Here is a 14,180-nt window from a genome sequence, read left to right as displayed (position 1 = left end):
GAAACATGGAGAAACTCCGTCTCTACTGAAAATACAAAATTAGCCAGGCATGGTGGCGCATGCCTGTAATCCCAGCTACTTGGGAGGCTGAGGCAAGAGAGTCACTTGAACCCAGGAGGCGGAGGTTGCAGTGAGCCGAGATCATGCCATTGCACAACAAGAGTGAAACTCTGTCTCAAAAAAAAAACAAAAAATGAATTCCTGTGATTTCCCACCATTCTCAGCAAAATATCACAAGGACAGAAAGCCAAACACCGCATGTTCTCACTCACAAATGGGAGTTTAACAATGAGAACACATGGACACAGGGAGGGGAACATCACACACTGGGGCCTGTTGTAGGATAGCGTTAGGAGAAATACCTAATATAAATGACAAGTTGATGGATGCGGCAAACCAACATGACACATGTATACATATGTAACAAACCTCCACGTTGTGCACATGTACCCTAGAACTTAAAGTATAATAATAATAATAAAAGAATTCTGTGGGTTCCCAGTGCATCAGTAAAAACAAAAAATCCATAGAAATACATCTTTCAGTTATACAATTTTTATTATATTGGGATTCATAAACAAAACAGAAACACACATTATTCAAAATTATTAATTTTTCTTTCGCATAAATACAAAAATATTTTATACCATGATGTATACCTAACAATCTAAATATTTTAAATTGCTTACACAACAAGAAGCTGCAAAGAAATTACAGAACAAACATGTCAGGGAAAGCTTTCCAGGAGGCTTTCAAAGGAACAAAAAAGGTAGGGTTTACCTCTGATCTCTGCCAAGGAAGGAATGTGATAGTTCCACTGGCATTAGCAAAGTCATCAACAAGGTAATTAATGCCATCAGTTTCAATCTGTGAGATGGTGTAAAATACATGCACATAATCCAGAGCTCCTCTGGTTCTCTCAACCACACAAGAAATGGTTGATCCCTCCTCTGCAATCTGAAATGTAAATTATTAATAAGTGCATAGCAATTCAAATCAGTGACAAAATTACAATGCTTTAATGAAATCCTTTTACCATAAACTTAATTCTACAACTTTCTACCTCTCTAAAAGGGACTAAAGAGGCCTGTGCATTCCCCCAGATAAACTTTGACTGCTAAGACATATTTACAATCATTCATTTTCTCCCATTCCTTTATAGAAATAAAGGAAAAAGAATTCTAATCTCTGAACTGCACAAGTAATTCATTCGCTGATGTCTCTGTGTTCCAACCACCGTGCCATATGGTATGGTTGCAAAATATTTTTTAATGTGTAGTCCTTTCTCTGGATAAGTATAATTCTAAACAGAAAGACAAACTTGCAATTTTATAATGGGCTCAGCACAGACAGACCAAATAAGGGTGGGGGTTCGGGGTAGGGGGAGGAACATGACATCAGGGAGAACTTTCTAGGCACAGACATAAGAAGCAATATAGTATATTTGGTGGTATCATTTTGGCAGGGGTGCATGAAGTGCCAAATGGGGAGAGCCTTGAGAAGTGCCTAGTATGGGAACAACAGTCAGATCAAAGAAGGTATCTTATGCCATGCTTAATATATTTGTTGGTGTTTTTACCATATAAACCTAGAGGTGTTTTTTTCAAGTGGAAAATGTTTTATCTAAACACTTAAGATAACTCTTAAAAACTCTATGGTAGAAGCAGTTGGAATATCACTTAGAGTAAGGCCTTCCTACTGTCAAATTCTCAGCTTCTCAATTCAATTTTATTTTTATGTTAGCAAATATATAATTTGGAGAAAAAAGAACCAAAAATGAATACAGATAAAAATACAAGTTTTAATATATAGAATGTCATTCTGTATTTTTCATATGAACCATAAGCATCTCTGATCAGCATAAGATAGAGCCATTTTGGTGCTGACATTTTGGAGAGGACAGATTTGGGATTTGTCTACAAATCGACAATAGTCGAAAGTTATCAATGAATGTGGAGTCACCAGGAGACGTTCGAGCAAATCCTCTGAGTTTCACTGAGCAGCACAGCAACCCAGGTGTTCTCATGGTAAAGAGGATCAAGTACACCTGGGGCAACATTCTAACTCTTTTATTTGCCTGCTGGTCCATGGGCATGAGAGGCCCAAAACAAGCAGGTGATAGGTCAGTGGTGCCCTCAGGTGTCTCCTAGCAGGCACATTCTTCCCCCAGCCCCACTGCCAGAACCAGAACTTCTAATCCAGTGGAGCCTAAAGTGGGAAACAAATTCAGGCAGCAGGTCACTAAAAGTAGTGGAGACAGGGGTCAGTCTCACTTCTACCTCCTGTTTCCTGAGCCTGTGTATTCTAGTTATTGGGGACACAGAAACAGATACCAGTCATTGAATGCACATATTGCATCCTGGAGGACAATACTTCAACCTTCCAAGAAGCTGTCCTTAAGCCAGCACCATGGCTAGGTCTTCAGCAGGCCATTCAATTGTATGAGGCCAGTTACTTCAGGTAACGTGGTATATGGTGAGGCCAGTGAATCAGTCCTATGACTACGTACCCATTGCTACACCTCCTTCATATTAGTCCTTTTGAGGCCATGTGATGCAGGTCTCCATGTGGTTAAAGCTGGCATTCTTTATGCCTTCAGATGATGGTGCTTGTATTAGGATGTATTAGGAGGCTAAAGTAAATACATTAGCTAAAGTATTAACTCCAGTAAGAATGAATTGTTGTTTCCTTTGAAGTGATAAAGTCTGGTTGGGATCAATGTATCAGTAAATGGTTTATTGAGAAGTGCTTAGCTTTGGTATCTGCTGCTCGCTGTTTGGACATTCAGCAACCACCACTTGCTACATTAGTCTTGGTAAGAGGGAGCTCATGCTGTCAGACCTATGCATAACCTCCATCCCTGCCATCATGCTGTTAATGGCACTGTGGTGACAAAGGAGAGTCTGGCCGATATGCTATGGTGCCTTACTCTGATTTCACGGTTGAGAACTTTTTGGGAAACACCCCCTCATATTCAGTGTTGACTCTTGGCAATCTATTCACATGACTCCTCCCCAAACATCTTTGTCTCTAGTCTTGATTCTTCCAAGCACCTGACCAATCAACTACACCACGAACACTGCTCAGGGTTGAATGTAGCTTCATACTTCAGGCCATTTCTCCAATCACAAAAGATGAATGGCTAAGTGGATGGTTTACGGCTCTGCCCTCTTACCTTAAGAAACACCTCTGATTAGAGCACTAGAGAGGCATCAGCCCACTTACAGCAAGTAGCAACATATGAAGCCCAGGCATCTGTGAAGTGGGCTTGACTTTCCTACTGTATGAGTCAGACACAGGTTTTGGGTAAGAACCAAAGGGCTTAAAATATGTCTAATTTGAAGTGTCTATGAAATAAACATACTAGAAATGCATCAAGTTGTAACTAAAGAAATGGGTCTGATATTTTAGAGAAAAGATGAGCTTGACATCATAAATTTGGAAGTTAACAATATATAAATGATATTTAAAGCCATATAAAATCGGTGGATAAATATATAATTATACAAATGGTATTTGAAAACCAGTTGCGAGAACAGGGGGAGTGTAGATGGAGAGGAGAAGAGGACCAACTACATTCAATTCTGCTATAACCCTTATATTGAAATCATGAAATTGTTCCAATGCAATTGATAATATATTAAGGAACAATTTGAAAACAGCTGCAACTTGCATTTGCTTGTAAGTGCTATTTCATCCATAAGAAACGTGATGGACACAGAAAATTATGCCCACCTGAAACAAGCCACAAACCTCAAACACATACCTCCAATAACTACCAGCTACTCAGTTCAACATCTGTGTTACTAGCCACACTTAACCACATCTAGTGTTATAATTTTCCTCCAATTTTAGATAATGCTCATTCTATCATTCACAATGATACACAAGCTGCACTCCTTCTGATGCCCACTTCTACAAATAAACTTAAAGTTTTTAAATTAATATGTCATATTTATTGTGTTTTATAAGTATTAAATACTTAGTGTGCACATTTTTATCAGGTCCCTATTTTTTTTGAGTGTCAATGACCAAGTTCTTGAGCAGTGTTTTCCTAACCCCATCTTTTCCATAAGTTCAGTGTTTCTCATTATGCATCTGGCAAAGTGTGATGGTTTTTAAGAATCCATCCATCATGTCATAGCAGAACTGACTGTCCTGAAGGTGGGGCACTCCAACCTTAAGATGTTGGACAGAAGAGGAAGATGCAGCTTGAGACCTATGTGTCAATACAACATCAGATTTAATTTCCACTTAGGGATCTATGTCAGGATTTTCATGCTAGCAGAATGGTACATGAGCAAATGTGTGACGGAAAGAGTATGGCTTTAAGGTCAAACAGTCCTGAGCTTCCTCATTCTACCACTTATCAAGCATTCGCAGTCTCTTCTGAAAATGGAAATCATAACATCTCATGAGTTAAATTAATAAACCATTAATCTTAATACATAAATATTAAATATTTTCCCTTTTCAGCAAGACGCAGGAGTTAAATAGATCCAAAGAGATACTAAGAAATGTATGATGGTTTCTTTTACAAACTTAAACTTTTATCAAGTCAGTAAGCATTACCAGATAGCATTTAGGACTAAGATGAGGATTTTGTTTGCAAAAGTTACAGGGAAAAGTTACCTAACTATACTTTTATTTACTAAAACCTTCATCAAAACCTACAGCTTCCTGAATATTTTCAGTTTTACAAAAGCACTATTCATATCTAATAAAAGAATGTACAGTTATATGCTATATATCAACATTTTATAGAAAATTTAATGAAGTAATATTTTGTTCAATAAAGTAAACTTTTTAAGTTATAAAAGAGCTTTCTAATGTCAAGGGTCTATTAAAAAAACCACCAGGATTCTCAGTGCAAATTCACCTTTAATATTTCTGAATTTACAGAGAAATCACACATTGCCTGAGGTTTGCTTTAAAAAAAATACTTTAACCGGCCAGGCACGGTGGCTCACACCTGCAATCCCAGCACTTTGGGAGGCTGAGGCAGGCGGTCATGAGGTCAGGAGACCAAGACAATCCTGGCTAACACAGTGAAACTCTGTCTGTACTAAAAATACAAAAAATTAGCCAGGCGTGGTGGTGGGCGCCTGTAGTCCCAGCTACTCATGAGGCTGAGGCAGAAGAATGGCATGAATCTGGGAGGCGGAGCTTGCAGTGAGCAGAGATCCTGCCACTGTACTCCAGCCTAGGGGACAGGGACTCCGTCTCAAGTAAAACAAAGTACTTTAACCAAAAATGATTAAACAACATGGACAAAAGGCTGATAATTATTGAAGCTAGTACACTGGGACTCATTCCTTTATCTTCTCTGTTTTTGTGTATACTCTATATATGAAAACTTTCATTTAAACAGATTTTCTAATTCAGCTTAAATTTCCCCTGTCCCCCAGCCAGAGACTGTGATCCAGGAATGGGGTCCTGAGTCAGGAATGATGTCCAGTAATAAGCATTAGGTATTTCTGACAAGGTCATCCAAGGGCAACACTTTTAGAAATATTGGACTCCAGTATGTAATTATTAATACAGAAACGCACAAGACATAGAAAATAAATATCTAAACCTTTTTTCTAATATTAAAATATTCATCTGATTGAGTTTAGAATTGTGATACAAACAAACATTTAGGCCACTAGAGGAAGGGGCCTAACATCCATAATAATCATCAAACTATCCCCACACAGTATCTCACTAGAAACAATAATACTCACTACCGTCTCCTCTTTTAAGTCAAGAATTTGCCAAATATTCAGATCATCAGAACAGTAATAATAAACAGAAACAGTAAGAAGAGTTTTTGAAATCTCTTTTCTTAGAAAAAGTATTCTGAACCATGAATCGGCCTTCTCTATTGCAATAGAAAATTAAAGCTACAAATCCAATTAATTTTTAATTTTGTTTCATGCATGGGTGATGATTGGTGATATCGGATTATACCAATATCACTTACATCCAAAGGAATCTATTCACATAGCATATGGTAGGCACTTAAAAACAAATACAGTCCAAGTCGAAATGATATTCTTATTTTCACAAGATCTTCCCAAAGTTTATAAATATAAAATATATTTTATATAAAATAAAGCCACAGTTTATAAATATAAAATATAATTCAAGTAATAAGACTAGCAAGTTCTGTGAGTCACTATGAAAGCAACTTCATTAATTTATAATTATGTGGTATACAATTTGGCAAGACACGTAAAAACAGTGTTAAAATATGGTAGAGAGAAAATAATATAGGAAGTATACAGAATAACGAAATATGGGGAAGAAACATGAGAATGTGGTTAGTAGGCTATAGAACTAACAAAATCCATCTTCTGTTCAACACAGATCCCACTGGGAATCCAAAGCACTATCTGGCATGCCTCACCAGGACTCTAAACGGCTTCACAGGTTTTATTCATTCTTTTAATTATAGTTTATTAACCACCTGCTCTTTGCCAGGACATAGTGTACCTGGTTGGTAGAAAACAATTCACAGAATAATTACCTTCTCTTCCAATGTGCCAAATAGCAAGATATGCCATAGTCTACATATTTTCACTATTTAAGATTTCACTATGCTACCATTTTAACCTTAATATTACTTTATGTCATATTAATCTACAGAAAAGGTAAAAGCATAACATAACTCAGAAGGCCTATTTTAAATTTTTAAAATTTTTATTTCAATTTAAAATAGACAAGGATGTCTCACTATGTTGCCTAGGCTGTTCTCAAACTCCTAGGCTCAAGAGATCCTCCCACCTCAGCCTCCCAAAATGCTGGAATTACAGGCGTGAGCCACCGTGCCCAGCCCAGAGTCTTTACAGGTCTCTACTGCATTCAGAAATTTTGAAGGAATTTTTTTTAAAAGTTAAATTGTCAATGTCATTGCAACAACATAATAGAAAAGAATCTATGGAAGTGGCTGTAGTCTTTATTTCTAAAAATGAGGCAAGTGATCATAAAATTTAAACTCTGAAGATAGTTACAAGCACAGAGTAAACCAGCAGTTCTCAAATGTTTAGATGTACACATCAGAACTACTGAGAATCCCAGAGAGTTTTTTGTTGATGTCATTAAAATCTGCTGATATTTTCCATATTACAAATGAAAAACTAAAAAATTTAAATATTGATTGATAACTCATTTTAAGACAGCAATAATAAGTTATGCTCACATAAACAACATATTTTATGGGAAAGAACTACAGTGTTAGCCAGGATGGTCTCAATCTCCTGACCTCGTGATCCATCCTCCTCACCCTCCCAAAGTGCTGGGATTACAGGCGTGAGCCACCGCGCCCAGCCTGTCTGTTTCTATCTTTTACTCTGGTTAAAGGGTATAAAGAAAATCCAGCCTTATATATACATGTGTGTAACAGGAAAAGGAAGAGGATTTTACTAGTCTTTTCAGATAATTATGGGTATTTTTCCTTGATATTATACCAAAATCCAAAATTTGACAAGTGGCAGTTTCTTAGCATTTAGTTGCAACCTGGAAACATACTCTAGTACTTTAAAATCCACTGGTCTACCTTGTACTTGGAAAGTCTTTTACTCAGGCATGATTTGCAACAATATGCATTGATTACTTAAAAAATATTAGTTACTGGTTATACAGATCTTCAAAATGTTGACACACATTATACAAAATAATCACACTGGTTAATATCACTATCACACTGGTTAATATTGCACCTATATTATGGATTATCAGAAAGGTGCATAAAATGCAATATGTGAAAATTCTTTGATAGCTTTTTAAATACTTATTTAAAGGTATTATCCACTATATGTAAACAGCTTTCTTTTTCAAGTTGTAGATTTGTATGACATTTGCTATTGCTAGTCTAGGATATTCTATTTCTGATGTAAAAAAAAAAAAGATCACACTATTTGAAGATCTCTTATGACTGTCACTAAACCAAAGGGCTCAAGTGGCAAGAAAGACACTCCAGAGAGGCAGGCATCCCAGTTTAAGCTAGAATGAGCCTATGACCTAGTTTTTTTTTTTCAAACTCTACTCATCCATTTTTTAAAAATCATTTCAATTTACTTATACACCCTTCTAAACCAATTAGAATCAACTGCAAAAAGAAAGACTCTTGTTCCTTGGCATCCTTTCATGGCCACCAAGCTGTTGCTGTCACACACAACACCTGGGAAGTAGTTTCATGAGTTCTCACATTACTGAACAGGAAACCAAGATGATTACGAATCTTTGAAAACATGGAAAGAACTGATAAGGACAGTAAGACAGCCTAATGAATTAAGCTGGCCAAGATGGTTGATAAGAAAGGCATTTACACCCAACACGGAAGAAAGTTATAACTGACTACTCAAGTACATTTCACGTGTAAAAAAATAAAACCTCAAAAAATCATATTTTAATAAAGTTGCAAATACAATTATTTGTGATATATTATTATAGCTTTCAACATATATTATTTCATTCACTCACTTAAATGGCATCCAAAACAGTAGCCAAAAAATAAATAAGTGGAATATAAACATGCATTCTTTGAAGAGCATTAACTTTAAGGCGAATTGCTGAAGTTTCATTTGCTAACTTACTATTTCTATTGGCTCATTAGGTTGATTCAAAGGGTGAACTCCTAAGAGTAAGAATTTTGTAATTTATATTTGCAATCACTGGCCTAGCATACTTCTGGACTTGGAGTAGATGCGCAATCAATCTTACCAAACGAAAGAAAGCCGAGTCCCAAACAAATTCACCTACAATGAATTTTTTAACTCCAAAATTCTCCAAGCTCACTACTTACCTCTGGTATACAAGCTCCTGTGAAACCAAACAAGCCATTTGCATTGTCACTTTTTTGTATTATTAATCTTGCAGTAGTATTTTCTTCAGAAATACAAGCTCCTCCATATACAGAGACTAGTTTAAGAATGAATAATTCTTCTCCTTCCTCATCATTGTCATCTCTCGCAGAAATAATGAATGATTTGTTAGTTTCTCCCTGTCTGAACTCCAGATATCCAGAAACGGGGTGTAAATCACTTTTTGCGGGCATGGCATGAAGTTCATAAATTTCTTCAAGTGTCAGTTTCCGCTCATAGGACCTCACATCCTGCATCAGACCTGTAAATCTGTCATTGCCATTTATCCCTGCTCCAATTCTCAGTATTCCAGGACCTGAAATTAGAGACAAGTGTAAATGCTACAATACCTTCAAATGTCCTGTCCTAAATTATAAGTGTGATTCAGAAAGTAAGCCAATTTTACTGAAAGATATTCTTGGATAAATAAAACTTTTTTGTAACTAGTATACAATAAATTGGATATTATCTTCTATTATGATTTTTAAAAACGAATCCATAATCACTAGGATTTATGATATTTTGTACTAAAAGAATTGGTAACTATCTTCAAATTAGATAATATCCTTAAAGGTAACTTATATCAGTCTGTCAACATTTCTAGAAAAAAGTATCTGAACATATACATACACACACATACATACACATGTATACATGTATGTGCATGTGTGTATTTAGATATAAATTTATTCTATATTTTAAAGTTTACTCTTGCACATTTAAAAATTGACTTAATTTCATCACAATTTTAATTAATTAATTATTTATTTATTTACTTCAGAGACAAGATCTTGCTCTTTTACCCAGGCTAGAGTGCAATGGCATGGCAATAGCTCACTGTGACCTCAAACTCCTGGGCTCAAGCAATCCAACCACCTCAGACTAACAAGTAGCAAGGACGTCACTACAGGAGTCCACTGCCATGCCTGGCTAATTTTTTAATTTCTTTTTTTTTTTTTTTAAGAGACAGGGTCTTGCTATGTTGTCCAGGCTGGTCTCACACTCCTGGCCTCAAGCAATCCTCCCAAAGTGCTTAGATGGGAGGATCGCTTGAGGCGCGATTACAGGCAAGGGCCACTACACCTAGCCTCATCACAATTTTTAAACTTCAGTATTATACTATTATTTAAGAACTTCAAGGCTTGATATGTTAAGACACTCATTGAGTTAAAAGTTGTGAGAATTCATAAAAAGTATTTCTACAGGACAAATACATCTCTCTATCCAAACAACTAATAGAATAGATGTAGAAATAGAAATATTTCTTCTCAGAAACATTGTATGTAAGTCTTGGGGACTTTTTAAAATAATAATAACATGCAGCCCAACTGTGTCACTATATCTCAATAACTACCCTTTTCATGTTTCCACTAGTTCGCCTTTCTTTACTTGTTTGTACTCTAATAACTCAACTAAGATATTTATGTAAGATCTTTAGGTAAGATGAGATATTGGCAGAGATTCTGGAAAAAAAAGTACAAACAATATTTCTTGTCAATAACCTCAATGGAGGCTGTTCACAAATCTCCACCCAGATGGCTTTCAGGGTAGTCACAAGTGTCTGGCATGTTACTGTCATGACTGCTCCCATACCGACTACAGAGAACACCTTCCTGCCCAGCAAACCAGAAACACCTGTTCACTGGAGCTCCAGTTTGGATGGGAAATCCTACGATGTTGTCTCTTCTACTGAATTATCTGGCAACTAAAATGATTCAAGTTCCCCTGATTCTCACAAAACCACATCATGGTTCTCACTGTTAGGATACTATCTGGAGTCAAGGATATAGAAATGATCACTTCTCCTTTGGTTTTGTTTCTATGATATGTTACAAGGAATATTGACCTAGGAGTTAAAGACTTATTTTCAGGTCTTGGTTCCTCTATTACTTGCCTGTGTGATGCTAGCGAATTTATTTACTGACTCTGACCTCTATTTAATATATTGAATTAAAATGCCTTATAAATGTAAAACACTATACAAACTTGAGGATTCTAAGCACTTTGCTTCTATGACTAATTCTATGGAACAAACGTGATCATTATTTCTCTACTTGTAGTGTTAACTACTAAAGTTACAATGCTAAATCATTGAAAATAAAAGTTATAAAAATGCCAGTATGTTACAGTGGTTCATGGAAGGAATATGGTAGCTTTCACTCTACATCTTAATGCTATTCTGTACTTCTCAAATTTCATGGAATATACCTGTATTGTTCTGACAATAAAGAAGAAAAATTGTGAAATATGTATATAGTGTGTGTATATGAACATGTTAACAGTATGCTTAACGTTTATAGTGGCTATCTCTGAATGACAGTAAATGATTCTTGTAATGATTGTAAATGATTTTTATTGTAAATGATTTCTATTTTTGTTGTATATGTGTACTTTACAATCTTTCTATATTGAACATAGAATTATTTTTTTAAAAATACACTTTTTTGATACTGTGAGATACCACTACAAGCCAAAAGTAAAGATGGAAGAAGCTAAGCATTAATGAAGTGGAACTCTCACACACTAGAGGTAAGAGTATAATTAGGTTCGACTATTTCGGAAAATGGATAGGCATTATCTACTAAAACCGAATATTTGCACACACTGTCATTCAGCAATTCCATCCCCAGGAATGTGCTCAACAGAAATGCATATGGCAGGCATATGTTCATCAAAAAACATGTATAAGAATATCCATAGAAGTACTATATGTAATAGACAGAACTGAAAACAACCCAAACAGAAATTAAAAGTAGCACTAATAAACAAATTGTGTTACAGTAACGTAAGAGAATTCTATATGGTAATGAGCATGAGTATCTACGACCGGCAAAAATATGGATGAACTTCACAAACAATACTGAGCAAAAGAAGCCGGACATTCAAGTGTATATATTGTTCAGCTCTATTTATGTAAATTTAAAAACAGGAAGAGCGAATCTTAAGCTCTTAAAAATGTCAATAGTCAGTAGGAAGGATGGTGAGTTAGCAACTGGAGAAGAGTCAAAGGGGGCTTCTGGAATGCTCTGTTTCTTGGTCTGGAGGCTGATTACATGAGTGCTGAAACTGATTAATTTAAGTTTTAAAAATTTCATTTATCTGTACACTTACAATATGCATACTTTTATATTTTTATAATATAAAGTAAACTACAGTTCAATAACTTTATATATACTTTAAAAATTATCTTTCCAAGTTGCAAATTACAAAAATAACAAGTTCCTTTGCAGTAAGCCAGAGGAAAAAACACCAGCTCCCACTTCCCCCAATCGTTTCCATTCTCATTCCACCACCAGTACCATCACCAAAAGAATCAAAGCTAACAGATACTTGCAGGTATTCACACAGCCAAAAAGTGGATAATACCACAAAGTGCTTGTAAGCAAAATCCATGGGATTGAAATTGGTAGATATGTGCATGTTTCCATTGCCTATCTTTTTCCCCCACTCTGGGAGAAAAAAAAAACAAAAAAAAAACAAACAAAAAAACCAAATAACTAATGTAAGAGGTTCAGAGAAAAATACTCTATTAAGCTATAGTCATATAAGCTCTACTCTATCTTCCACTAAATATAAAAAGGAACAAAATCATAGGATGGAGGGGCTGAGAGGAAATGGTGACCATAATGCGGATAACCAGTATTTGTGTGCACACACACACAAATGTGCTTCTTCAGGAATCAGCATATGATCTAGTTTAAAGACAACAAAGATTATCTCTTCAAAGCACTCCACAGAATTCACAAAGTTACCTCCTGATAGTATAAATTCATAATCACTTTTCACTGTGATTTTTCTCTCCTGCTTTCTTTTCACATCCACCACCCTCTACCTCCAGCAACACTGAACTAGCAGCAGTTCCCCAGGTACAGCATGCAGTTTCACATTTCTATTCGTTTGCTCATTCCTCTGCCAGGAATATCACTTCCCATCTCTCCTACTACCCACAGAAGGACAAATGTTCGTCTTTCATATTTTTTTCTTTCTTCCTACAAGGTATCATGATATATCACACATCTCTCTGCTAGTGCCTATTCCAGGTTCTTCAAGTGCAAAACTCTGATTCATTTCTGTAACACTCAGGACAGAATTGATCATGATCTTGGTAGGCACACAGTTTTGATTAAATAAATTAAACCAATGCATAAGTAGAGTTTTCAAACACATGTTAGCATTTTTTAAAAAATCTAAATTTTAATGAAAAATTTTGCAAACTTCAAATTTCAGTGTCCTAGTTGTAATGATAACCCTCACCATCAGTAATGGCTTCTCCTTTCAGACTCTTGATTCCCCTGGGCATTGCATTTCCATCCAGGTAGAATTCGATTATGCCATCATCCAGGATAATTAGTAGATGAAGCCACATACTTTCTTCTAAATATTTCATGACTGTTGCCTTGGCAATGTATGTAGCATTGGAACCCAGGGTTTTATAATGAAGGGAAAGTGTCACATGGGATTCATTACTTTGAATTTTTACGCCATAGTAGATGCTTCCATTACCATCATCCTTCGCTATAATGAATCCATTCGTATTGGCATTGGGCATTACCCAAGCTGAGAATGTAAAGTTGGCAATTGTATTATTCCTGAAGGGATGATATTTTGGATTAACAGTCCCAAATGCACCCTCTAGTCCGGTGAAGTACAAAGCATCCGTTCCACTATGGTGACGCCGCATGTGCTGTTGTAAATGCACAGTGGTGGGGAAAATTCCAACCAGTAAAAAATCTATCATTGGTGGCAAACCAGCAGGGAACTCACTGGATAGTATTTCCCAGCCCAGTCGTACATCACCAAATACACCCTGTTGCCTCAAAATGGTGAAGTTGGTAATATAAGACATATCATCTTCAGACAGGACATCTTCTGCCACTTCTCTCTCTAAACACTCTGGATCCAAGATGAAAACCCCAAAAGGATCATCATTGAATGGAATCATTACTGTCACCTGGAGGTTGGTTTCTGCTAGTTGGCCCCCAGGACCTGGGGATCCACCTGTAATAAGAAAATTTATGAGTAAGAAACTAGAATTTCAAGTACTTTCTAGTATAAAGAAAAAAGAATTTGCTTAGCAAACTTCTGGTTAAATAATTTACTGATTATCAATGAATAGTAGTGTCACCATGTGGCTTTCACCACATTTTAGGGGCAGGATATAAAATAATATTGGTTCAGCATAATTTTATTGATAATCAGTCAAGCCTGAAAAGAGTATATGAATTAGAAAGGTTTAATTCTGTGCTTAAAACCAAAAGTGATGTGAAAATTGATTGTTTAAATTATGACACAAAGACCAAGCTTTAAGCCACCATGAATCCTTACCTCCCACCT

The 14,180-nt window shown here is 36.0% G+C and overlaps 1 protein-coding gene across 1 annotated transcript in view; it reads right to left on the bottom strand.

The window, feature by feature from the left end:
- Window positions 1–14,180, bottom strand: part of ADGRV1 (adhesion G protein-coupled receptor V1) — a 594,013-nt gene that overhangs the window by 494,447 nt on the left and 85,386 nt on the right. The window contains exons 20-22 of the mRNA XM_015140403.3: window positions 13,101–13,844; window positions 8,789–9,162; window positions 781–957 (exon numbers count right to left, since the gene is read on the bottom strand). Coding sequence (XP_014995889.3) covers window positions 781–957; window positions 8,789–9,162; window positions 13,101–13,844 — 1,295 coding nt within the window. The remainder of the gene's footprint in view (window positions 1–780; window positions 958–8,788; window positions 9,163–13,100; window positions 13,845–14,180) is intronic.

This window comes from Macaca mulatta, chromosome 6 (assembly GCF_049350105.2).
Source record: "Macaca mulatta isolate MMU2019108-1 chromosome 6, T2T-MMU8v2.0, whole genome shotgun sequence".
NCBI lineage: Eukaryota > Metazoa > Chordata > Mammalia > Primates > Cercopithecidae > Macaca > Macaca mulatta.
The sequence above is the reverse complement of the archived record's forward strand: the minus strand, read 5'-3'. Positions and strand labels throughout refer to the sequence as shown.